This window comes from Drosophila arizonae, chromosome 5 (genome assembly GCF_054131065.1).
Source record: "Drosophila arizonae isolate 15081-1271.41 chromosome 5, UAZ_ARI_1.0, whole genome shotgun sequence".
Taxonomy (NCBI): Eukaryota; Metazoa; Arthropoda; class Insecta; order Diptera; family Drosophilidae; genus Drosophila; species Drosophila arizonae.
The window spans coordinates 5,266,475-5,291,705 of NC_142925.1; the positions used below are offsets into that span (position 1 = coordinate 5,266,475).

The window sequence follows — 25,231 nt, forward strand, 5'->3', positions numbered from 1 at the left end:
TGACCAGAAATATATTATGTTTGCTCATTAAGAGATTTGCTGTCATTTTCAATGGCAACTGAATATATATATTAGGTGTCTTTTTTGATATATAGGAAATAATATATTTACCATTATATACATTGTGATTTAAAATAAATTAATTTATGTCAACTTTGGCAATGTAGAGCAAACAAGTATATATATTTTCTAATTATGTTTTTAAAATGAGAATTTTAGAAATAAATAAATAAGATGCTTTAGCCTAATTGCATATTGGATAATCAAAATATTCTTGGATCACAGTAAAAAAAACAAATTTTCTCAGGTTTATCGTCATTGTGTATTATATATGTATATAATTTTGTGTATATGTGTATCATTTTTTTTTTTTTTTTTTTTGTTCGACTTAGTTATTTTAAGCGCATCGGGCTTCAAACTCTGCAACACGTTGCGATATCTTCTTAATGGACTCTTTCAGCTCGTCGATGCTAGCCTTCTTTATCTTTATCTTGTTTACCGTCTCATCAAAATCGTACATTAATGCTGGCATTGCCATTAGTCCGCCTCGATAACTGAGGTCTGAGTAGTCTTTACGTATTTTATTACGCTCCAATTTGACTGCACAGAGAGTGCCGCGAAGCGAGTCCTCTTCCATCTGCTTGTCCAAGAGTAGTGATTCATAGATTTTAAATTTTGAACGCAATATCTTGGCCTTCTCACGGTTATGCTGAAGCTGATGCAACTCGCTATAATGCATTTGGCTCATACGCTTTATATCCGAGTTACGTTCTGCAACGGCGAAAAATGATATTATCTTTATCCAAAATTATTTAATTCAAACTAACCTTCCATTTTTTTGGTCAATGCTACTACTTGATTCTGTATGGTAATAAAGTCATCCATGCAGATGTCTTCATTAATTGTTTCCAATTTTTTAATTTTCTGCAAAAGACTTATCAATTATATAATTAATTATAAATATGCGATACTCACGTCAGCCATGCGACCCAATGTGTGCTTCCTGGTGATTAGAAAGAGGCGTGTATCACTGATCTCGTAACGTTTTTGACTCATGTACCGCAGCTCTCGCTCGACGACATGCTTCAAGTAGTCAGACCTATTGGTTGTCAGGGTTTTCGTCACAAGGTCTTCGAAATGCTCTTCGGTGCCCATGACAATGTTAAGTATATATGAGAGGTCCATCGATACACTGGACATTAGAAAGGCAGTGCGCTTCTTGGTCTCAGCAGCGACTTTCAGCCTGTGGTCCAACAAATTGAGGGCGGCAATATATCGCAGGTATTCTCTTCTGTGTTCTCTTGGTGGGAGCGATGATAGTGTTCTCGTATTTTGTCCGCGCTTAAAATATTCATACATTTTACCATTTAAAAAATGATTGAATTCCCGCTCAACCAGACAGTTATTAAATTCAAGGAGTAGCTCATCCATCAGCTTTTTCTTATCAAATTTGTCGGAAGCAAGATCGTTTGCAATTTCTGTCTCCACTTTGTTGACGACTTGATTAATTAATTCGGTTAGGAAACCTTTTGCCAGCTCCATCCATTCCTCTTTATAAGTTGGCTCAGGAGCTATGAGGGAATTAGTTCGAAAACCGTGAACTAAGCTTTTTTCGAATGTAAGATTGGTTTCCTTTCTCACAGGCGGCTGGAATATCTTGAAATCCAGCGAGTCAAGTCCGTCGGAGTTAATGGTCATATCATCAGCTGAACTAGTGCTTATAAGGTAAATCGAATCAGTTTTCGTGCTCTCCGGCGTAATTGTTTTATACTCGGCGCCTTCGCTGTTGCTTTTCTCGCTGCTGGTGCTGTTGCTTTTCTCGTCGATCGGATTTACAAATTTTCCTTGTGTATCGGATATAACCTTCGATTTGGTATTATCGAGCTCATGTTCCTCGGATATATCCGATAATGATGGCACTGTGAGATTCGCTAAGAATTTCACTTTCTGCTCGATTGTATCTTCTTGGACTAGCTCGGGTGCCTCAATTTTGGCATAGTCGTCAATTTTGTCATAGCCCATTATGTGGTCAATGTCAAGACTCGCCTTTTCCTCCGAGTTTGAATCACTTTCCTTGGCCGAATTGGATTGCCAAAGTGGCTGCAGAGACTCATGCAGACTACTTTCGTCATCCAGGTCGTCCGAGGAATCTTCATCATCTATAAAATAATAGCTCGTCATCGGGGGCGTCACCTCGACATGCTTCTCAGTTTCATCAAAATCGACGCCTATGTATTTTAACTGCGGCTTAGCTGTGTCTTCTTCTGTACTGGAGGTGCTCGGACTGAAGTTAACTGATGTAGCCATCGAACAATTTGTTTTTAATTAATTTATATATCTATCTATTTTTTTTTATATATTTTTATTTTTTTGTGTTTTTTTTTGTTTTTATTTTTATTTTTTGTTTTTTTTTTTGTTTTTTTTTGTTTTTTTTGTGTAGTGTGTGTTTGTTGTGTAATGTGTGTGTTGTGAATGACTTAAACAATTCCAGCTGGCATGACTGGCAAATGAAATTTGAAATTTAGCTAGCTTACTTGTATAAATTTAATATCAATTAATTGGTCTTCGGATCTTGCATATATTTCATCACGTTTGATTGCTGTGTGTTTATATTTAAAATATAATAAACCAAAAATAAAATCATTTCTATTTTCGATATAATCGTTTCTATTGCATACTTTTAGACTTAGGATTAAAGAAACGCAAACTCATTAAGAAATGAACTGATTAAATTGAGCTGATTATCGTGCCTTACTTTATTGGAAATGGTTATTAAAATGACATATTAGTTTATTTATTTATGAGGTTTATTTGTTTATTATATATTTGTGTTTAAGAGTTGATGTATGTAGAGTCGATGAAAATTGGATGATATAAATAAGTACTTCTTGTTTCTGTGCTACTTAAACGCATTGTGATTCCAATTCTACCACACGTTGAGACGTTTGCTTGATGGCAATTTTCAGCTCTATAATTGAAGCTTTCTTATTATTGACCTTGTCCACACTATCATCAAAATCGTGCAATAGGGATGGCATGAATAACAGTCCGCCCTGATAGCCTAGTTCAGTAAGTTTTTTACGCAGATCCATATGCACGGTTTTAGCTTCTCTGAGACTTTCGATCAGCTTTTCCTCTTCCTTTTCCATGTCAGCCAGCTTAATCTGACACTTTGCCAGTTTGGTGATTATCGCCAGGCTTTTCTCGTGTATGTGCTGGGTCTGATGCAATGCAGCATGATAATCGAGACGCATCCTTTTCAATTCAGCGTTACGTTCTGTAATATTTAAATAGTCAAAATTAAGAAAGAGCGTTTTCTTATTAGCATAAAAATAGTACAAAATAACCTTCAATTTTTTTATCCAATGCTACTACTTGATTCTGTATGGTAATAAAGTCATCCATGCAGATGTCTTCATTGATTGTTTCCAATTTTTTGATTCTCTGCAAAAGGAATATGACATTCATTACCTTGATCTTAACTATTTAAGATATTATAAGAATGCATTAAACAAAGCAACATATCAAAGGTACTATTCGGTAATATATAATCAATATATAATTTTGGAGTTACTCACATCAACGATACGACCCAATGTGTGCTTCCTGGTGATTAGAAAGAGGCGTGTGTCACTGATCTCGTAACGCTTTTGACTCATGTACCGCAGCTCTCGCTCGACGACATGCTTCAAGTAGTCAGACCTATTGGTAGTCAGGGCTTTCATCACAAGGTCATCGAAATGCTCTTCGGTGCCCATGACAATGTTAATTATATATGAGAGATCCATCGATACACTGGACATTAGAAAGGCGGTGCGTGTTTTAGTTTCCGCGGCGACTTTCAGTCTGTGATCCAAAAGCGTAAGAGCTTCTGTGTATTTCTTAAACAGTTTTTGGTTCATTTGCGGGCTGAGAATCGCGAATGGTCTGATATTTTTCAAACGCTTGTAATATTCAACCATTTTGCTGTTTAGAAATGCATTATACTCTTGCTCGTACAAATATTTTTCTTGCAATTCAATTAGCTTTCGAATGATCTTGTCCTTATCCAATTTCCATTTCGCCTTTTCTGTATTTTGATAATTTGTTACTTGATCGACGACAGTATCAAACATTTGATATAGAAACTGTTGTGTCATTTGGGCTAATTCCTCGTCCTGGCGGCGCTTTAGGGCCCTCATCTCTACGAGACCTTCATCAATTAAGTATTCATTCGCATCAGTTTGGGCTTGCAGAAACAAATCAATACCCTCCTTCTTATCATGTGACAAAGAGTCTCTTTGCTGCATTAGACTTAATTGGAGGTTGTCTAAATTGGCAAGGATGTCATCGTCGAGCGATATTTCCACGGAGAGCGTCTCCTCCTTATCTGAATCCATTGATGGCCTCGACGTCGACGATGGCGTCGTCTTCGTTGTCGCCGATGTCTTTGACGACGACGACGACGGTGGCGATGTTAATGCTTCCCCATAATCTATGCTTTCCGTAAATTTATCACGTGTTCCATGCTCACGCTTGGATTTTCTTTCGGACCCGCGCGACTCCTTTAAATCTGACATTGAGGGCAGTGTGAACTCTTGGAGAAAATTCGTTTTCAGTCTTATAGTATCGTTTGCTAACGAATATTCGTCACGATCATCATCAGCGTCAAGGTAATCGTAATCGGTATGGGCCATCAGTCGGTCAATGTCAGTTAACTCCAATCGAGACTTTCGCTTGCTCGTTTGCCTTTCCGGCACTTCCTCCTTGGTCTCGTCCTCTACCTTTTCAAAGTGCTCAACAGCTTCAAGTTTTTCAATTGTTTCATCTGTGTCAAATGCGTCATCATACATTCCGTAATGCATTATGCTACCAACTGTGTCATCCTGCAATGATTCACTGCTCGATTTATCCACTATTGTCAGTATATTCTCTGATCCCTCAACGAATTTCGTCTCAGGGTCAAGATCATAATTCTCAATAATTTCGTACAGAGAGACGACGGTTTCTGAGCTTGCAGGTGATGCGCTGCTCATTGTGCTGGAATCTATGGAACTGTTCTACGTTTAGTATAATGTATTTTACTTTTGGTTTTTTTTTTGTTTTTGTTTTTTTGTGGTCTGTGTATTGTTTATTTTATTTTATTTTTTTTGCAAAATTTTAGTTTTTATAATTTTTTTTGTTTTTGTTTTGTTGTTTTGTCTGTAGTGTCTGTTGTGTAGATCGTTTGTGTTGTGACTGATTTAAATTTATAACATTTCACTCCAAAGCAATTTGATTTATGGACAAAATTTTAAAAATATTCTTTATAAATATTTATATCTTTGTTGCTATTTACTAATTAATCTAATAATATAATATAATTATCTGTCTATACATTTCGAAATGGATTAAAAAATATCTTAGATAAATATTAATTACAATTATAATTATGTAATTATAGTGAATACATCTAACAAAAATAAGAATATAGCGCGTTTTGTATATGAAAATATATAAGGTAACAATATTCTCAGTGAACTAAGCGCAGTTATATATGATACGTAAATCTATACTAAATAATATATACTTTTTTAAATGGAATTCTTGCATATTTTTGGGCTGAAAATTAAATCTATAGGAATTTCGTCTATCTTCAATCGAGTTCGATTTGCTTCTGATTTTGGGTCGCCAAAAAAAATCTTGGCTCAACACAAAGTTGATTGATGGCCCGGCCAACCTATGACATTGATAAATTTTTAATAAATATCACCAAAAGCAAAAAAAAAAGAAAGAGGCATTAGGGAGAATACAAATTTAAGTGTGAGTCAAGAGAAATTTGTCGCTGGGACAGCAGGTGCCAGTTGATTTGCATAAAATGTTGCAGTGCGCCGTGTCGTAAGCCAAACAAAACGCAATTTGCATAAAAAATATACCTAAAATGCAATATTTTCTGGCAATAACTGAAAGGCAAAGTCGTGCGGGTAGAACAGCTAATAGATACTCTGCTCTGGCAGCTAAAACGCTCAAAGAAAGATTCTGATTTTATTCCTAAAATAAATATATCTAATAATAATTATTACTAAATTAAAATATGACAACATTTATAATTTCACTTACTTCAAAAAAATATTAGTATTTTAATACTAAACATTCAATTAAGTATTTAAAAAAAAAAAAATGTTAAATATAAATTATCAAAAAATATGTATTTGGATATTGATTAATTTAGTCTAATGAAATATGCTAATATTAAATATAGAATATTAACTATAATAATAATATGGTATTAATATTCTATATCCTATATTCCCCACTACAGTTTTCCTCCAGGGTATAAATAGCAAGGCGCAAATATAAAATTTGAATTCACTTAAATTATGCAGTAGCTCTTCTTCGTCAATTCACTTGGTTATGTTTCATTTCATGTCGTTCCTTTCCAACTTGGCTTTTTGATGTTGCCAAAGAGAGAGAGAAAGGCAAGAAGCTGCTATGCCACGACCTTCCACAGGGAATCCAAATTCAATCAGCCCTTTGCAATGAATCCACTCTCCTTTTTCTCTCTCATATATAAGTAGCGCAGGCTTCAAGGTTTTGACTGTTAAAGCTGTTAAATATTTGCTTTTAATTTCGCTTGAGGCAACACCTTTTGGACTTTACAGTTATCGCTCGTCCCTAATATTGTTTCGTGTCCGGCTAAATGTTGGCCCAAAAGGCGTCAACTAAGCGATGCTTACGCTTGACAGGCGACGCATCTTAAAGTCTTCTCGTGCCAGCCAAAAGATACGTTTTATAGCAACTCAGTCAGCTGGGCTTCGCTCTTCCGTTGAGTATGCGACGCACGTCTGGCCTATCCTTTACTTTATTACGGCTTTTACTTATCGACGGCCGTTGTTGACGCCGCTGCGGATTACGAGTGGCATTTGCGTTTCGGGCTAGGTCAATAGCGCATGCTTTGCCCTCACTATGGACTACGGTCCAATCTATAGCACATACGCACCGTAGTACGCATTGATATGCTTATCTATTGAAAAACTAAGCTGTTGACTTGGTTATGAAACATACAATATACTATTTTGTATTATTCATGCTCGAGTTTCATGATTTGTTAAATTTTCGTCGAGTCTTATGTCGTCTCGTCGCGCCGCGTCTCAAATCAAATAATCAAATAATCAGAAATTGCGCGTTCAGTTAGCTAGCTACGTTGATCTCTGCTGATCTGCCTTATCAATTCGAATGGAGAAGCGGCTCAATTTGTATTCATTATGCAAGTCAAGTTGAAAATTTGCACACAGATAGCATGCAGTCCACTCAACTAAATTGCGCATTCTGAAATTTGAATAAGCATGACGTGCTTATGCGGCGATAGCCGACACTTAAGTGCTCTATATTTTATACTTTAATATTACATTTGAAAAAATTGAAATATTTTGAGTTAAGTAAATATTTAATATATAAAAATACTAGCTGGCCCGGCAAACGTTGCATTGCCCTCTATATTATTTCTAGGTAAAAAATTGTTGAAAGCTATGTTGTTCAGGCTGGGATACACTGATAAATTTATTAATCGGATTTTCATTCAAGCACCTTGTTGTAAACGACATTCTTCGTTTTTTGGTCGGGTGCAAGAACAAATAATGCGGATCGTTTGCCAACACGTGAGCATGCCACGTACAATTGACCATGAGAAAAACACGCATTTTCTAGATTGAGGCCACAAATAGTCAAAGATTGGCCCTGTGACTTGTTGATCGTCATGGCGAAGGCAAGACGAAGCGGGAATTGAATTCGTTTAAATTCAAAGGGCATATCTGTTGAGCTCATCGGAATCCTAGGAATAAGAACTTCCTCATCTTTAAATTTTCCTTTGAGTATCAACGCGTGAATCACATTGCTCATCAGTTTTCTTATCACCAAACGCGTTCCATTGCAGTTTTGGTTGGTTTAAATTTCTAAGCATGCAAATCATGGAGAATTGCTCTTTTCATAGCTGTGTTCATTTCTTGACGCCGGTCAAGTTGTTCTTCCATATTGCCCATGAAGTATATTTGCAAGAATTTTTGCTGTGCATCTTCAATAGGTTGCAATGATCCAATGCGATGGCAAATCTGGCCTTGAATCTTTAAATTCAAAGCCATAGTTATTATAGTTATATTTACAAACACTATTTACAGAAATCTAACAAACTACATTATTCAAAATTTTTTTTTGGCAGTCATAGAAAATAAAATTTTTAACGTAAATTACCTTAAATATCCGTCTCCAATATTTTCCGCCCCAAATTATGTCATTTGGAAACAGGCATTGTATTTTTGAGTGTTCGCTAGAAAATGTCGTGATTCTAGTGTTTCCATAAAGCAGGGAACGCAATGGCTATGGTGACCGCTAATGGCAATGTCACTTTACCACTAAGGCAGCACAAACCGGGCGTTTCACCAGCAAACTTCAATGCGCCACAATGCTAGCAAACAACGTCCATTGGACCAATGCAAACTAAACGATTCAAGCTGTAATCAATGGTGCAATCATATCGAAACGCTGCTCGATTCAAATCAATCCTTGAACCATTTCTTATTGCCATTTCACGGGCTGCCTCTCTTTGAGAAGCACGAATTAAGGCCCTTCTTCCCTGGGTACTAACGCGGAGCCTTTCTCGGGCGATTTCTCGCTCTTCGTCAGATAATTGACTCGCGCTATTCCGTTGCCTAATTGCATTATGGGTCCGCCGGGAAAGATTAGATCTTCTAGGACGCGGCATTTTTATTAATAGTAATACTGCCCTCGCACAAAACCATATAAAACAATCGAGAAATATAAATATAAATAATTTACACAAATTTATGTTTGAGACAAACAAATACCTGAACTTTCGAGATATTTAGCTTTTGTAAAAGTCCAAAAATACAATTTTTAATAATTAACTTTTTTTTTTAATTTCGAATTTTGAATTTTTTATTTATTTTTGATTGTTAGGTTTTAATCTTTTGATTTTTTTTTTAATTTTTGCAGATTTTTGATTTGAAATATTTATAAAGTTTAAAAGTCCGAAAATATAAAAAGCCAAAAATACACTTTTTAATAATTACCTTTTTTTTTTTAATTTCGAATTTTTAATTTTTTATTTATTTTTTGAACAGTCAGGTTTTAATCTTTTGATTTTTTGCAGATTTTTGATTTGAAATATTTTTCCTTTTGATTTGAAATTTTTTTTTTTTTTTTTTTTTTTTTTTTTTGAATAGTCAGGTCTGCTCGAGGTCAGGAGACCGTAGACTGACTGACTACATTTGTTTATTTACTTCTACACTATTGTCAAAACTGTCACTGTTACCAAGCCTACTGGGTATAAAAAAAATTTGAACATTTGGGGAAAAAACCGCGTTTTTCAAGTATTCGGCAAATTTTTTCAGTATTTTTAAGACCCTATACTAAACTCGTTGCGGAGACAAATCCAACAAATCAAAAACCATGAAAATTGGTTCAGCCCAAATCAAGTTATAAGCAGTCTTCACTTTTACACAACTTTCTTTTATATATATAGATTTTATAAATGAAATATTCAATTTAAATAAATATTTAAATAAATAAATTTTAATATAATAATAATAGTAGATGATTATGAGAGTATTATTAACGGCATAAGTATTTAGTTTTTTTTTTTTTTTTTTTTTTTTTTTTTTTTTTTTTTTAAGTAGATTTTATTTATAAACCAATCGGTTTAATCTTTATATATTTTGTATGAATTGAAGTTAATTTTAATTATTTATATAATATAAGGAATATTAAAAAAATCCTCTCATCTCCTTGCAATGTCACATTTTTCATCACATTTTCATAGTACCTTTCATCAGTGTGATTCGCTTTTATGCGAAAGGCGTGTTGTGCAAGCAGAGTAAAGCCGCATTAGGCTGAAATTCTCAATTTGGATTCGCCCGCTGCAGCGCTTGCAGCTCGATTGCTAATCGATGCTGCTTTAATTGAACGCGGCGAGCATTATCAACAGAGCAGAGGCTGGCGAATCAGAATTCCACAATTGTGATAATAAGCTTTCATAAGAAACTGTGTGGACAGCAGCGCAATTCAGTCGAGCAAAACAAGGCGTAGCGCGAGCAATACACAATTCAAGCAATTCAAAAACAAATAGAGGAGCAGATTTATCAACTGAGCAGGATGCGTTCATGGATGCTAATCACAATGCTGGCGGCAGGGCTGATGCTGGATGTGGCATGGACCTTGCCGGTCAATCTGGACGACATCCAGGAGACGCCTGAGACCGATGAGCAGCTGCTGAAGTTGCTGGGTGGCCAGAGCATGGAGGACACGGAACAGGAGCATCTGCGTGAGCGTCGCCAGCCCATTGAGGATCCGGATCAACTCGATTGCCACTCGCACTCGCATTCGCACGCACATCCCGATGAGCTGGCACATGAGCTGCACGGACACAGGCACGAGGCACGTTTCCGACGAGCAGCCGATTCGAGTGGCTCATCAGAGGAGAAAAAGCTGGGAGCAGAGAAGGAAAAGAAGGATTCCAGTGGCTCTTCCGAAGAGATTGGCGCTACTACCGCGTCACCCGCAAATCGTCGGCGGCGCGCCGCAGCGGACTCCAGCGGCTCATCTGAAGAAGCTGGAAAGGACAAAGCAAAGGAACAGGCCCAGGACAAGGACGACAGTTCGTCCGAGGAGAAGCCAAAGCGTAAGAAGCGAGCAGCTGCAGCGGACTCCAGCGGCTCATCTGAAGAGGCTGGAAAGGGCAAAGCGAAGGAACAGGCCCAGGACAAGGACGACAGTTCGTCCGAAGAGAAGCCCAAGCGTAAGAAGCGAGCAGCTGCAGAGAATTCCAGCGAAGATTTAGAGTCACAAACAGCGACGAACGGCGTTGAAGATGACTTTGACGCAATACCCGATTCCGAATATGCCCAGGGCTGCGGCATACTCGACGTGAACTCCAATGAGCTCAACAATGATACCATCTATAAGGAATAATCATAGACCCATTGCATATTTAATTAATCGTATTTTTAGCAAATAAAACAAAAATGAAAACATAAATGAAGTGGTTTCAAAAATGTTGTTGATTATTCTTATCGGTGGATGTTATTAACCAAAAGTTGCTGTTGCTGTTGTTGTTGTTGTCACCTCTGGCCGTCCTTGATCAAGATATGCGGGTAGCAGCTGATAAGGAGCCGCTGTCCGTATTGTTCTCTGACTTTTCCTCTCAAGTGTCAACTGAATTTATCTGCCTAAAACTTATTTTTAAACAGTTTTACAACAATCTCGCATTACAAAGGGCAAAGGTAAGAAGGTGAGGCGCAATTCAAGCGAAAACATTTTGTAAAAGTAACCCTTGACTGTTTTAAATACATATATAACAAATATACATATATGTGGAACCAAATGCGTAAATATAAATATGTAAAACTAGAAGACAAATAAAGTAGGCGGAAATTTAACATGAACTTTGACATATATTTAAGTAAGAAATAGGATATCGGACTTTGAGTTCTATGAATAGAAATATAAAGATTTTATAATGTTTTGCTATTAAATCTGTTATACTATTTACACATGTTTACTACTCTATTATTCACAGATTTATATTCAAACGCAATAAATATTATTAATCAACAGGCGAGTTCAGTAACTGCGAAAAAAAAATTCTCTTAATTTTCAATAATTATAAATTTAATATTACCCGAATCGATTGACATCTCGACATTAAGCAGATAAGCGGCACGCTTATAAACAAAAATAATCAGAGGTAAACAACATGAGTAAACAAGCTAATGAGAGTTTCCCCAGAAATATTTCATCATGAAATTTTCGAAATCAAACAAAATCTTGGAACAAGAGCTAAAAGAACCAGCTGAACAGTGCGTCTGTTGGCTAAATAAAAATGGGAGAACTGCATGAAAATAAAAGAATGACAAGAAAACACGCAACAACAATTCACAAGTGGGGAAAACTTTTCATGGACCTATCCCAATGCTCAGAGCAGAGCAGAAGCAAACATAAAAGATCAAGAAAACGTGCGCGCGATTATAATGGCAAATGATCAACGACTGCGATATACCCGACATATATAAAATGCATAAAAAAGGGTTATATATATAGCTAGATAATTAAGTGAAGTTTTTTGGTTTCATTTAGGGAATGATTTATATTGAAGTTTGCGATGTCAACATTAGTTTATTAAAGCAATTCATATTCGAAATTGATTAAATATTTAATATTTTACTTGAAACTCTTGAATATGTTGCCTTAGCATTGGTTTCTTCGTACAAAAACTATTCGCATTAGTGAGCATTTACTTTTTAACTCACTGTTTAGGCGATTCATATTCGTTTATATAAAAATTCCCATGGTAAATGTAGTTGAGGCCCAACGAAATGAAGCTTCTATGCCATTATACATTTACTTTTATAACTAACCATCTCTAATTACTTATTATAATTGCATATACCCCACTTGGGCTAGAAAGGTGTAATAAAAGCAGCAACTGTCGCCGTGCGGCTGGCTATAAAAAAGCGAATGCACTACAAAGGCAAACTTCTCGAAATTATTTGAGCGCTTTGCCTTTTGGTTTTTAGTTGCTCGAGTCGTGTGCAATCGTGCGGAAGCCAAAGAAAATTGTGGAAACCTCAACAAAAAAAACGAAGAGGAAAACCCCAAGCAAACATTCATTAAGTTCTGCGCTTCAAAAAAGAAAATAGAATAAATTAAAATAAAAGTTGCCCTCATAATTAAAACGTATTAAAATTCAGGAGCAAATTGGCTAAGCCGTAAATCTGAAATACCAGAGAGCGAAAGGAAATTGTGGAAGTTTTTAGTCTAATTGATGCATTGTGCAATGCGTGAAATTCTGATTATATAAGAGCGGCAAATGAGCGAAGTTTGCATTAGTGGAAAACTCAATTGACTGCGAATTTTCGCACAGTCATCGCCCAGCGGAAAGCCCGAAGAAAAGCCGGCAAAAAAAAGAACACAAAATTATTTATTTTTGCATGGGTAAATTTTGTGAATTTTGACAGGCGCAGCAAAAAAGAAGAGGAAAGAAAAAAGAATCGGTGGAAAGGCAGATTGAAGAGAAAAACTATTGCAACAAAGTGTAAAAAAAAGAATAGGCAAATAGTGAGAGAGTGAGAGGGAGAGGTAGTGAGCGAGAGGGAGGGGCAGATTGCAAGCGTGCGAGCGCACAAGATTTATAAATAAAACGAGCAGCCACGCACAAAAAGAGCAGCGATAAGAGGCGTAAGAGAGGGAGAGCGTGAAAGATACGAAACGTAAACAAACAAAGGGAATAGCAAACGCAGAAAGCAGATATAATAAAAACAGCATCACGATGCCGGAGCCCTTGGGCCTGCTGTGGTCCACGCCCGAGACAAAGAAGAAGGCGCCCATTATCAAAGTATCCTGCGGCATCGGCGACACGGACGGCTTTCCCGCTTTCGATGTCGAATCGGATATTTACGACTCGAAGGACGACGAGAAGTGGGGTTTCCTGATAACCGGTGGCGCCGAATTTCATATGCCCTTAACTGTCTTTCAGGTGAGCGAGATGGTTCCCCTTCCGCACTCGATCCCTCCTTCCACTGAGAGCCTGCACAGCTGTCGACCCATTCCATATTCCATTCCATTTCGTTATACCAACTTCCAATTTCCGTTCGATGCTTTTGTCTGCCAATGCGACAGCTGCAATTTTTATATCGTTCGTTTTGGTTGCTGGCCAAAAGCGTTTTACGCAAGTGGGGCGACTGACCGACTGACTAGAAAATGCCCTGTAAATAGCTAGAATATATAATAGCTATAATAATATAATTATCTAATAATATTTATATTCGTTTAAATACGAATTAAAAAGTTTTTTTATAGGCGTTATAGAACTTAGATATAGCCAGAATTTAATATTATATATATTCCGAATTTTTTGATAATTTATTCTAATCGATTTTCATCAATTCTGTTAATAATACCCATATATAACATATATACACAATAGCAATTAACGGCATTTCATTACAACTACAGATTCAGTTACCCAATTCCGCCTCTCTCACATATAGACCCCTTCTTACATCGACTTGCTGCGTTTACAGGGTATCAAAAAGAAACGCATGCAACATTTTGTCGTATGTTTTCGATTTATTCGGCTATGACGAAATCAACGCAGCCAGCGAAATAAATATTTTACTTTGCTCCGCCTCGTGCGATGGGGCGTATGAGCGACAATTGCCGTGTGGCGCTGAAAGACAAAGGCGAGTCTAGCGGCAAGTGGCAAGCGGTAAGCGGCAAGCGGCTTTGCTGTAGCTCGTTCTCATTTCAAATCGTTTTTCTACTTGAGCAAAAGGGAATGCGCAAAAATTTGGGTTAGCAAGTATTTTCTATGTAGTATTGCATTCTGTTTTGACGTCTGGCGATGGCTTTTCCGTTTAGCAGCAGAAAAATAAATTGTTATTATTTCTATGCCGCTGCACATGCGCTACACGAAATGGGGCATGAGCGAAACGAAATGCAAGCTGTAATTCAGCTGGGGTCAGAGGCAAAAATAGTTGCTCTAATTAAATTTACATAAAATTAAATATATAACATATAGAATTTTAATATATATTTTTTATTTTTATTATATTTTTATTATTATTATTATTATTATTATTATTATTATTATTATTATTATTATTATTATTTATTTTTGTAAAATATTGATAGTAAACAATTAAAATTATTTTTTAATTTTCTGAAATCCAAAAAATGTAAAATGACTTATAATATTATTTTTAATATTTCAAAATACTGCGAGCAAAAAATAGGGGTAATCCAGTCAATTGAATTCTTGCAAATATAAATTCTTAAATTATTTATTCCATAAAATATTTATTATAAAAAATTAGTAAAATAAAAAAAAATTGAATACAAAATATTTAGGGATGAAAAATCAATATTATTTATATTTATTATATTTTATTTTGAAGAAGCCAAAACATACATACATATATATCAATTATTTCGTATATCTATAACTCATATATTTAATACATTTCATATATCTCATATTTTATTAATTGTTATATAAAAATCCATTCACCCAATATTTTTGCTGTAGCGCACTCTTGACGTCGACTATTTTAAAATACAAGCAAGAAGTATCTCATTGTGTTTTCTTTTTGGGAGCACGCGTACAGAGCTACAATATATGCAGGCATAAATATATAAGCGTCTATAGCCAACTGAAGCTGTCTGTCATATATCATCGCCTCAGTATATAGAATAGTCTCTACTAAATATATATGAGTCTGTATATTTGTTCGACCTAAACTCGAACTACGCAACATTTGGGGATCAATTGCGCGTTGACTGTCGGTACGGTCGGTACGTGAAAGCGAAAGTTGTGCAGGGTATCAAATAGTATACATGTAAATCAAAATAGATGTAAAGGGAAAGTAAAATTTGACATTGTCTTGCAGGTAACGCCCAATAGTATAGCCGACAAATCGGGCATTCGTCTGGGCGATATCATACTCGAGATAAACGAGGAGGACGCCACGCAGCTGACTCTGGCCCAGGCACACGAGCGCATCAACGCAACGCCCAAGAAAGTGCAGCTCGTCATGCGCAAGTAGGTTGCCCCCAATCATACAGATATACCAAAATGATCTATATATATTACACATATATGTCTTATGCTTATGCAATGTGGACAGCATGGAGGAGGATGATCCCACGGGCATGTTTGAGGCCGGCGAGGAGAAGTCCATAGTGATGCGCGTGCCGAAGCCGATGCCGCCGCCAAAGGGTGAGTCCAAGTCGCAGTCGAAGCACGACTAGAGCATGTACCCTATAATCCTCCCTGAATCCTTTGCCCTATGTCCGGCTGACCTATGTGCTGCATCGTGAGCTGATGGACTTTTGGTTGTTTTTGATGTGTTTATTTATTTTTTTCATAGACTTCACCCCCACCCCATTGCTTGGCTCGCGTTGCTGGCATCCCATTATGTGGCAAGAGCCGCCCGAGCCGCCAAAGCCCAAGAAAAAGAAAACCAAAACCCAGATAGATGAAGAGGGCAACGAGGTGATCATTGAATTGAGCGAGGACGAGTCCTCGGACGAGGAGGAGCAGGTGATTAAATCAATTGACATATTCAAATGCAATTAACACCTGTTCACTCTCTCTCTCTCTCTCTCTCTCTCTCTCTCTCTCTATCTATCTCTCGTTTTTGCCACGCGTGCAGGAGCTGCCGCACCATCGCATTATACGGAATATTAAACGTTTCTTTGCGGAGGTCGGCGACAATGAGGAGCTGCGCAGCAGCACCATTGAGAACATGCTGATGGCTCTGCCCACCGCATCCAAGTCCAAGTGAAGAGGCACAACCAAAAACCCAACAGCCCAACAGCCCCCAGCCACGCCTCCAACTAACTTGCTGCTGTATTGTTATTTCGCTTTCAATTTGTATCTGTATCTGCATCTGTATGTGTGTTCTGTCCGTGTGCGTGTATGTTCTATCTATATCTAATGCAATAAATGAGAATCATCAACAAGAATCATAAACTATATCTAGCTACATCTGTAGCATCGCTTGCTTCTCGCTCTGGCCGTGTGCTGCCCAGCTCAATAGAGCTGCGCCTGCTGGAGATGCAGAGGAAACTCTCTGCCATAGCTGAGATACCCAAGATACTAACCTCAACGCTGCAGACTGTCTCGCAGTCCTTTGGCAGCCTGCAGGACGTGGAGCTGTCCTACATGCCGCGCAAATGCTCCTACGATGAGGATGCGCTCGACTATGAGCTGGCCAGTGAGGACGAGCATGAGGATGGCGATGGGGATGAGCCTGAGCCAGAGGAGGCGGGGCAGGAAGATGATCTGGTGCAGGTGCCAGATGAGGACGATGACGAAGAGCAGTTATTGCAACAGTGTGTAGCCAAGCAGCTAAAGGATTTGACGCCGGAATCCGATTATGCATCGGAAGTCAATTACGCGACAAATGAGCTGAATGATGAGCCAGACGAGGAGCTAGACACGGCTGATGAGGATGAGGATGAGGATGAATCAGCACTTAAAACGGTTTACTATATGAAGCTGCCTGCTGTTAGCAATGATGGGAAGCATGGGCATGAGGAGGAGGAGCGGGATGGAATGGATGATGATGATGACGATGACGATGACAGCGATTTTCTGAGCACCACTTACACCTGGAATCTGCGAAATGTGCCCAAGCTGCGCGTTAGCGACGCTGAAAGCCCACAGCTGGAGACGCCTGCCAATGCGTGTGACACATCAAAGGTGCGCCCAGCCACGCCTACGCCAGCGCCCACAGCCAATACAACACAGAAGGCCATGCCGGAGGCCACAATACCATCGCCGACCGAGTCACAAAAGGTAAAGCCAATCAAGGCGGCGTCTCATTAGTGCAACACCTCTCACCCACTCATCCATTCGCTTTCCACTGTCTCTTGCCATTGCAGCTGCTCTTTAAACTGGATAATCTGGAGCGCAGCTGGCCCTGGGCGGATCGGGAAAAAATCATCTACAAGTGAGTTGGATTTGTCTGTAGATGGAGCATAAGTTAATGTGAAAGGCGGTTTCTGTTTGAGATATATACTATATATAATCAATATTTACATATGTATATGTATGAATCATATATATTTCTTTAACACCTCCATAACAAAAATTTGCAAACAATTGACAAATTTGTCTAAAAATGAAGAAAAGATAAAACAGTTGTACAATAATGTAAAACTCTACATATATACATTTCATTTATTTATTTACTTTATTTTCAGGCAATCAACTTGTCATCTGGTACCACGCAAGCCGCTGGGCATAGTCAGCCAGCGCGTGCAGCTGCTGGCCAAGCAGGAGCTGCAGCGCAAGGATAAGACGCAGTAGGCCAAAAAAAAAAAAAAAACAAAAAATCGCAATGACTCTTAACTGCGGCGGCGGCAGCTGCTGCAACTGGCAGACAGCCAACTTTTAATTGGGTTCATTATGCAAATGCGTCAGCTGCAAGAGAAAACAACAACTTATCACAGCCATCACACGAGGCGTATGCGCAATCTACATTTGAAATATGCTAAAGACACTGCCTGCTGAAGTAGATTTTATAGATATCCTTTTTCTTATGACCTTCTTATACTGCTGTCTTAACATGTCCCACTTAGCATGTAAAAGTTTGAGATTATTTCATTCATAATCATTTTTCAAAATTTATGTGAATTTTGTAAATTAGTTTTCTATAAAAACAGTTTAAATAAACTTAATAATAAAATGAAAAATTTCCTTTTGCACTCAACTGGAATGCTATTTTACTCGATTAGAGCTCATGTGGATAATCCCCGTGAGTAGCGAACTCAATTATCCGAGTGCATGTGACAAATTATTTAGTCCCATCACTAATTAATGCTTTTTATTCTCTTTTGCTTGTGGACTGCAAAGACAGAACTTGCAAACGCGTTTGATGCATTGATCTTAGTTTCAATATTTAGCCGCAAGAGCGCGCTGTAGCTGGAGAGAGCAAAGGCAATTTAGTTACTTCGTGTCTCTCCTGTTGATCGGTCGTTGAAGCTGGGTGTCTGCAGTAAGTTGTGTGCCCGTTTAAAGAAAATCAATTATTTTATGGTAAAAATATAATGCTAAGTGCTCTGTGTGTTATGTAAAGTGCAGTGCTATTAAAAAGTTACCACAGTGAAACTAAAAGCATAAGTTATATATGTTATTCGTGTATTGCGTTGCTCCGAATTTTTTTTTCCTGTAAAGAAAAAATATGGCGCGCACCTAAATGCAATCCACATCCAGTGAGAGGACAGAAGAGAGAGCGGGAACTTGAGTGAATTAAAGCAAGTCTATGCAGAAGCGAGAGAGAGTGTAACTGTGAGTTGTTTTTGTACTGGAATGCTGTACGAAATTCAAACGGTATGTATATATGTCAGTATAGAAGGTCTTATAATTTTTATTATGTTACATGTAACGCATAAAAGGAAATATGCATCTGCATACACAAATTCTCATGGGAATTTTTAACATTATTTGTGTGTTGCATTATAACACAAAATTATATTTTACTGAAATTCTTTAGAATGCATTTATTTTTAACGAGACAACTTTTCAATGCCTGTTGTTGTTGTTGACTATCTGTTGGAATCGCTCTTGAGTTGTGGCTCTAAAAGGTGTCCAGTTCAGGTTGCTTTAAGTGCTCGCACAAGCAGGAGCTGTGAATCTTTTGTGCTGCTGCGCTTGAGCATCTCAAAGCAACGGCTTTTTATAAGTTTTTGTTGCTAGCTCGAGGTCTTAAGGCTTGTCAAGCACTTAACTTGGCACTCGACTCGACACTCGCACATACGCACTCACACATAGAGTAGCACACATCCTTACATACTCTTACACATGTACACTCACAAACACGCACTCAATTAAACAGCTCATTTCAAATTTGTAGCACGTTTGATGAGCAAAGTTTTGACTTGGCTGGCATTTAAGTTGCTCGCTCTACAAGCTGTGCGAGCGCGAAATATGAAAAGCCAGTCGAGAGGGTTGTACAATGTACATGTACACATAATACAGTCACACATACTTGCACAGCTCACACAATCTCTCTCAATTTAAAGCGCAATAAAATGACACTTAACACGTTGCTTTACATGCATAAAACATGGGGCCAGCAGCAGCTACAGCTCTTGGTTGCATTTGATGTGCAGCAAATGCGGCGTGTGGCATGTGGCATGTGACATGTGGCTAGCGGTATGCCATGGCAACCTGCCACACAATCATCAGCTACATCATTAAAGGGCCATCAAAACAACGCGGCTGCAAAAATGCGAACGCGCCCAAGTGTGCACAAAAGTCAACTTCTGTACAAATCTGTTTCAATAACTGTCAAACAAAACGCGGACAGACCACTTCCCATTGTTGTTGTTGTCGTTGTCGTTGTTGTCATTGTTGTTGCTGGTTACCGTTGTGCTGTCGACCAAAATTAGCACAGCCATAGACAAAGGACTCGGCAATGGAATTTATCATGCTGTACAATTACAATTTCTCTCTAAAAGGACCAACGTCCTGTTGAGAGCCCGAGGGCGTTACTCCATGAATAGGTGCAGGAGAAGGAGCAGGCGACGGCAGGAGGATTGTCCACCATCAATGAGAGCCGGAAGGTTCATTTCATAAAATCTCAACAGCAGCGTAAAAGTTTGCTAATTAACAGATAATTTGTTAGCTGCTTAGCACTTAATAACACTTACCTGAGCAACAGTGTTGCAAAAGGCGCAATTAGGCTTAATGCGCAGCAGCTTTAAAACGTATTCAAAGTGCTGTCGAATGGCTTAGTAATAAAAGCGCTATAAGCGCATTGTGAAGTGCTCAATGAAAATACATTTAATTTGCTTTATATTCCATTTAATATATTTAGATATATATATTTCATATACACAGATCTCGTAGCATTCATCTAGAATAGTCAAAAGCGCTTAGGTTAAAAATGTTAGAAAGCTCAGCTTACCACATAAATATAAATATATATATATATATATAGGTATTTATATCGATATAGCCACATATGCATGAATAGTTGGGGACACATAACACTTAAGACAACAATGATATTTGATATCCACGTAAATTCTTAATAATCATATAATAGTTGCGATTTAAATATATTCATATTCATATGTATGTATGGATGTAATATGCTTTTAGCTAAATGCTAGTTGCATTTAGTTTTTTACAACACTGACGCCAGATTTTGTGCAGGAAATTTTGTATTTTTAATTTCAATTTCACAGCAATTTTATTGAAATTATCTTACGTCTAGGAATAGCCTGTTTTTTTTGCAGTGTTGAAAAACTTTTGGTTTTTATCGATATTAGGGTGGGCTATATCAATAGCATAGATATTTATGATACACATTGATACTTGCACTGCATTATATTTAATGTGTGTAATTTTTAGGGTTAGGTTGGGGTTAGTTTAGCACATCCGTTTTTCAACACTGTTTATAATTCAAGCATTTAACAACACATTTTTCCGACAATTTGCTGTGAAATTGAGGTTCCGAACTTTTTCTTTATTTATTTTTATTTTTTTTAGTAGGAAATGCATCTTTACAATGATATTATTTTTATTGTTGCTAAAATTTCCACATTGTTCGTTGTAAAGATCGGGCGACCGTTTTTGTTGATTTTGTTGTTGTTTGTTGTTGTTGTAGGTGGGGTGCATTCCATTTTTGTTTGGTTTAACTTAATTTTTGGGCCGGTAGCTACTTAAAATTGGCTTAGACTATGAGAGATTTTTGTAACAGAATTGTTTTTGTGACTGGGTTTGTTTGTGTTTAGTTTAAAGCGCCTCATCGGCTATATTTTGTTGCCCACTGGCATCTACGCTGACAATGACAACACCTGTAGATGCACCTGTGCCATTGCGCTGTTCAGCTGTATTCGTTGTTGCCGTTGCTGTAGCTGTTGCACCTGCTGCTGCCGCTGCTTCGGCAACATCTTCTGCTATTGTCGTCATCAGCTGCGGCTGGAGCGCCACCTCCACTTGCATATTGCCAGCTGCCAACTGCAACTGCGTATTGGCCGCGGTTTCCTCCATAAGCGGCTGTCGCTGGTGTGCATTATCTACGTTGGGGCGTCGCAGGAAATGCAGTTTCTGACGCCAACCATCGATAAGACCGGACGTGCTGCCACCGGCTCCTGTCAGGGCCATACTTTGGCTGCGCGAGCGTTGTTGTTGCAGCTCATGTTGCTGTTGCTGCTGCTGTTGTTGCTGTTGCTGGTGGTGATGGGGTGCTGAGGAGGCGCGTCGCTTAGCTGATGACGATAGATCCTTTAGTCATACCTTCTCCTCGCCAGGCATTGGCGGACCGCAGCGCACGAACTACAATCAAAAGAACTGAGAATTTGCTATCATGGTGGTTGGCAGGTTGCGAAAACGGTGCGATTCTCTATGTAAACTGTGTATCTGTGTGTTTGTGTGTGTGTTTTTTACATGCATTTAAATCATCAGCAAGAATTAGTGTGGTTTGCCAATAGTGTGTGTGTGTGTGGTTGTGTTTGTGTGTATTCAGTTATTGCATTAGCTTAGCTTGCATTACGCATACGCGCCATAGCCCCGTTTTAATCTAGCCAGAAAAGAAAATAGAAGCATTGTGAAGCTCATATGAAATCTTACCGAGACCTGAGTGGCTGTGTAGGAATTGGTCCGAGGTCGACTACTGAAGTAGAACGTTCGCCACTTGCGCTTCACTTGGGCAATCACCTCGCCGTTGAAGAAGCAGAATAATGTTGCCACGCACAAGCCCTGCGAATACAAAATGAGTTTCAGTTGGTCCATGTAGTTGCACTGCCAGTTGAAATATTATTATTGTTCTTCTCTTATTGTTATTGTATCATTGGACGAGACGCAAACGCTGCTACTTAAGTCTAATGAAATTTGGTTTATGTGCCAATTTCGGGTCCAACTCAACTGTTGACAATTCATTTTGCGACCAGACGCAGACGCAGACGCAGCTGTAGCCATAGCCTGCAAATGTATCTGTGAATGTGCCTGCAAATGTATCTGCATTTGTATTTGTATCTCTAGCAAATATTTCTGTATCTTTAAATGTGTTTTGTATCACTCAATTGTCGCCTGACAGAGCTGACGTTGTTTATCATTTGTCAAGCAGAGCAGATGGAGTATGAGTGTGTGTGCACGTGTGTGCGTGTGTGTGTATATTTACCTACGTCTTGAATGCATATAGTTGCCTACGTGCAGGATCCTTTGTCAGGATTGCTTCATTCACACATTGCTTGCATATAAATGAAATTGGCAAAAGGCAAAAAAGGCTTCACTTGATTGGCAATGCACACGTCCTGAACTGTTCCATAACTCAATCACACTATCGCACAGACACACACACACACACATGGGCACATTCTTTGGCATTGTACGTACTAAATATTATGCCAGTTATACTAAATATAATTGATGGCCTTACTTAATTGACAGAATAATTATAGTAATAGCTTTGCTATTCGCCTTATATATTCTGGTTACATAAAGTATTCAAAACATAATTAATGTCTAACTGATTTAAGGGAGCAGTACTTTGTAGTAGTGCTTTGAGTCACCTTTCAATTAGTAAAGCTTAAAACCATCAACGAAATCAAAAAGAATATGATGGATCCATAAGGGACCCAACCTCAATGAGCAGTCCTGAAATCACGTTTAACAGACTACAGACTAAGTGATGCAGCTGTCCTTGCCATTTGAATCCCAATAGGCTGGAATTCGGGGGAGGCAAAAAAGTGTCTTCCCTTGACAGGTAACTGCCTACAGTTAACCAAAGAGGTCAGTTGTAGCAGTAATTTCTCGAGGTAAAACTTGCCCATAAACATAATTTCTGCGGGGCATTTGGCATTTAAACAGAGGCATTTCATAACTGTTTTTACACTATGTTTCAGAGCTAGCCACAGGGAAATTGCAAGTCGACTTGAATGCTCGTTTTGCTTTGGCTTTGTGGTTGCTGCGCATTTATAAAGATTTTCTACGGGTTTTTGCCTATTCTCTTTCAGCCGTCCGGCTTTGCCCGTAATAAGTCCAGCAGCTGGGCTCACTCTATGTAGGTTGAATATTATTTAGCTAGTTATTATGCAAACTGATGTTTGCCATTACTCAGTCTCGGAGCAGGATGAGAGTGAGTAAAAAGAGAGACAAAGAGGTAGAGAAAGAGACGGCGATAGAAGTGTGTGTACACAGGCTGAAACAACATTTTTATAGCTACCTTGTGAATACTCTGTAGTCGGTGCCTTTGATTTCAGCGTGACATGCAACTCAGCTCTTGTAGCTGTTTGCAGACGATGATTTGCTAATTACTTGAGTAGCCAAAAAGTGCAAACTGTTTGCGAAACTAATTAGCAAAGTAGACAGCCAAAAAGTTTGGCTACAAATGTGCTCTCGTTTATGGTCCGGTCCGGGCCCCCATTAAGAGTATGTGACTTTTGCTGCCAAGTTTTCAATTCAATTTGTATGAAAATAACAACAGCTGCTGCAGTTGCTGCCTCTGCTGTAGATGTCGGGGTTCAAAGATTGAGTTGGCCTAGACACTGATGCTCCCCTACATATATTCCTTATATGCTCGCATATGAGCAAATATTTTTTAATATTTATTGCAAATTCCAGCTGCGGCATTTGATGAATACAAGTGCCTTGCCATATCAAACAAATTAAAAAATTTTCCTTATTTATTTCTTGCTTTCTTCATATTTTTCTTTGTGCAGCAAGTTGACTTTAATTGCAGCGCACGCTTAGATAAAGCATAGGCATTTAATAGATTGCTCTGCTTTTAAATGTCAGTCGCATATTTCTTGGCTCTGTTTGTCGAAGGGCAGCAAGCAAAGCTAATGTAAAATATTTATATATTTAAGGCTTAGAAAAATAGTAAGACAACAGATTAAAATTCTCAGCTCATACAAAAATGAATAGCTAAATTAATTAATATTGTAATAAATTTACATTTCTGCAGTTAAAAATTCTATATTATGCATACTAAAACTACACTTCATTATAAAACCTGACGCGTTCATCCATGAATTCTTTAGTTTAGACAATCGAAGCTGAGTCAAACTACTTCTTTAGCTTCGTTTTTAATTTTTCAATTAATTTTTAATGGGCTATAATCAAAAGTTAATTGTTGACGCCAGAACTACTTCCATCTCTTCTTTTTTAACAAAACATAAACAAGAGGACATAAAGAAATCTCAAAACTCATTCCATTATTAGTTTCGGCTCGCAGCGCTGGCCATTGTGCAGCTGATGAAATCATCTCGCATATATAAACTTAATATTATATGGACTTTATGGCGCTTAAAAGTTGTACCGAATCTTTTATGAGAGTTGTGCGCAGTGCAGCCGGCACAATAAATCCGAAATTATATCTGCGCCAAAGTAAAAAGTGCCTCTTGATGAAAACTTTGCAATTTGCGGAGCGACAACAACAATAACAACAACAAATAATACAATAATAAAAAGTTGCTGCTTACTGGCTTTAAAAACATTTGAGCAAAAGTATTTTGCTTTTGCATTTGTCACTCAGCGATTCCTCCTTCTTTTTTTGGGGGTAGCCAAAGAGTAAAGTAAAGTCGCAGATAAACAGTGCATTGTGTTTTACTCGAATACCCTGGGAATTTCAGCAATTTGAAATGGGGTAGTTTGATGGCAGGAAAACTCATAATATTATATAGCAGCTAGAGCTGAAGCTGAGCTAAACTAAACTTTACCTTAGCATATTTTATAAAATATCCATTA

General features: G+C 38.0%; 5 protein-coding genes across 12 annotated transcripts in view; 2 read left to right on the forward strand and 3 right to left on the reverse strand.

The window, feature by feature from the left end:
• Positions 1–298: 298 nt before the first annotated feature.
• LOC108617112 (uncharacterized) lies at positions 299–2,493 on the reverse strand. Its single transcript, XM_018012784.2, has 3 exons — positions 976–2,493; positions 828–924; positions 299–771 (listed from the first exon to the last, which is right to left on the reverse strand). Exons 1-3 carry the CDS (start codon positions 2,305–2,307, stop codon positions 398–400), a joined length of 1,803 nt encoding a protein of 600 aa, XP_017868273.2. The 5' UTR covers positions 2,308–2,493; the 3' UTR covers positions 299–397.
• Positions 2,494–2,789: 296 nt separating this feature from the next.
• LOC108617111 (uncharacterized) lies at positions 2,790–5,265 on the reverse strand. Its single transcript, XM_018012783.2, has 3 exons — positions 3,579–5,265; positions 3,348–3,444; positions 2,790–3,277 (listed from the first exon to the last, which is right to left on the reverse strand). The coding sequence occupies exons 1-3, from the start codon at positions 5,013–5,015 to the stop codon at positions 2,904–2,906; spliced, it is 1,908 nt and encodes a 635-aa protein (XP_017868272.1). The 5' UTR covers positions 5,016–5,265; the 3' UTR covers positions 2,790–2,903.
• Positions 5,266–9,892: 4,627 nt separating this feature from the next.
• Positions 9,893–11,007, forward strand: LOC108617114 (uncharacterized). The gene has a single exon (XM_018012786.2). It carries the CDS (start codon positions 10,126–10,128, stop codon positions 10,939–10,941), a length of 816 nt encoding a protein of 271 aa, XP_017868275.1. The 5' UTR covers positions 9,893–10,125; the 3' UTR covers positions 10,942–11,007.
• Positions 11,008–12,432: 1,425 nt separating this feature from the next.
• LOC108617115 (uncharacterized) lies at positions 12,433–18,131 on the forward strand. 6 transcript variants are annotated; one of them, XM_089469804.1, is made up of 6 exons: positions 12,433–13,504; positions 15,417–15,568; positions 15,654–15,745; positions 16,512–17,329; positions 17,416–17,483; positions 17,737–18,131. In XM_089469804.1, the coding sequence occupies exons 1-6, from the start codon at positions 13,298–13,300 to the stop codon at positions 17,840–17,842; spliced, it is 1,443 nt and encodes a 480-aa protein (XP_089325930.1). In that variant the 5' UTR covers positions 12,433–13,297; the 3' UTR covers positions 17,843–18,131. The 6 variants fall into 6 exon arrangements, with proteins under 6 accessions (XP_089325930.1, XP_017868277.1, XP_017868279.1 ...); XM_018012788.2 differs by lacking the exons at positions 16,512–17,329; positions 17,416–17,483; positions 17,737–18,131 and adding exons at positions 15,897–16,069; positions 16,182–16,501 and having other exon boundaries at positions 12,521–13,504; XM_018012790.2 differs by lacking the exons at positions 12,433–13,504; positions 16,512–17,329; positions 17,416–17,483; positions 17,737–18,131 and adding exons at positions 15,168–15,321; positions 15,897–16,069; positions 16,182–16,501.
• A 2,193-nt stretch (positions 18,132–20,324) lies between these two features.
• The window catches only part of Dh31-R (Diuretic hormone 31 Receptor), a 36,031-nt gene continuing 31,124 nt past the window's right edge, over positions 20,325–25,231 (reverse strand). The window contains exons 10-11 of one of the 3 annotated variants that reach the window (XM_018012785.2): positions 22,115–22,243; positions 20,325–21,820 (exon numbers count right to left, since the gene is read on the reverse strand). In XM_018012785.2, coding sequence (XP_017868274.2) covers positions 21,776–21,820; positions 22,115–22,243 — 174 coding nt within the window. In that variant the 3' untranslated portion in view covers positions 20,325–21,775. Of the gene's footprint in view, positions 21,847–22,114; positions 22,244–25,231 lie in introns of all 3 variants that reach the window. The other 2 variants (XM_089469955.1, XM_089469954.1) reach the window with 2 other exon arrangements.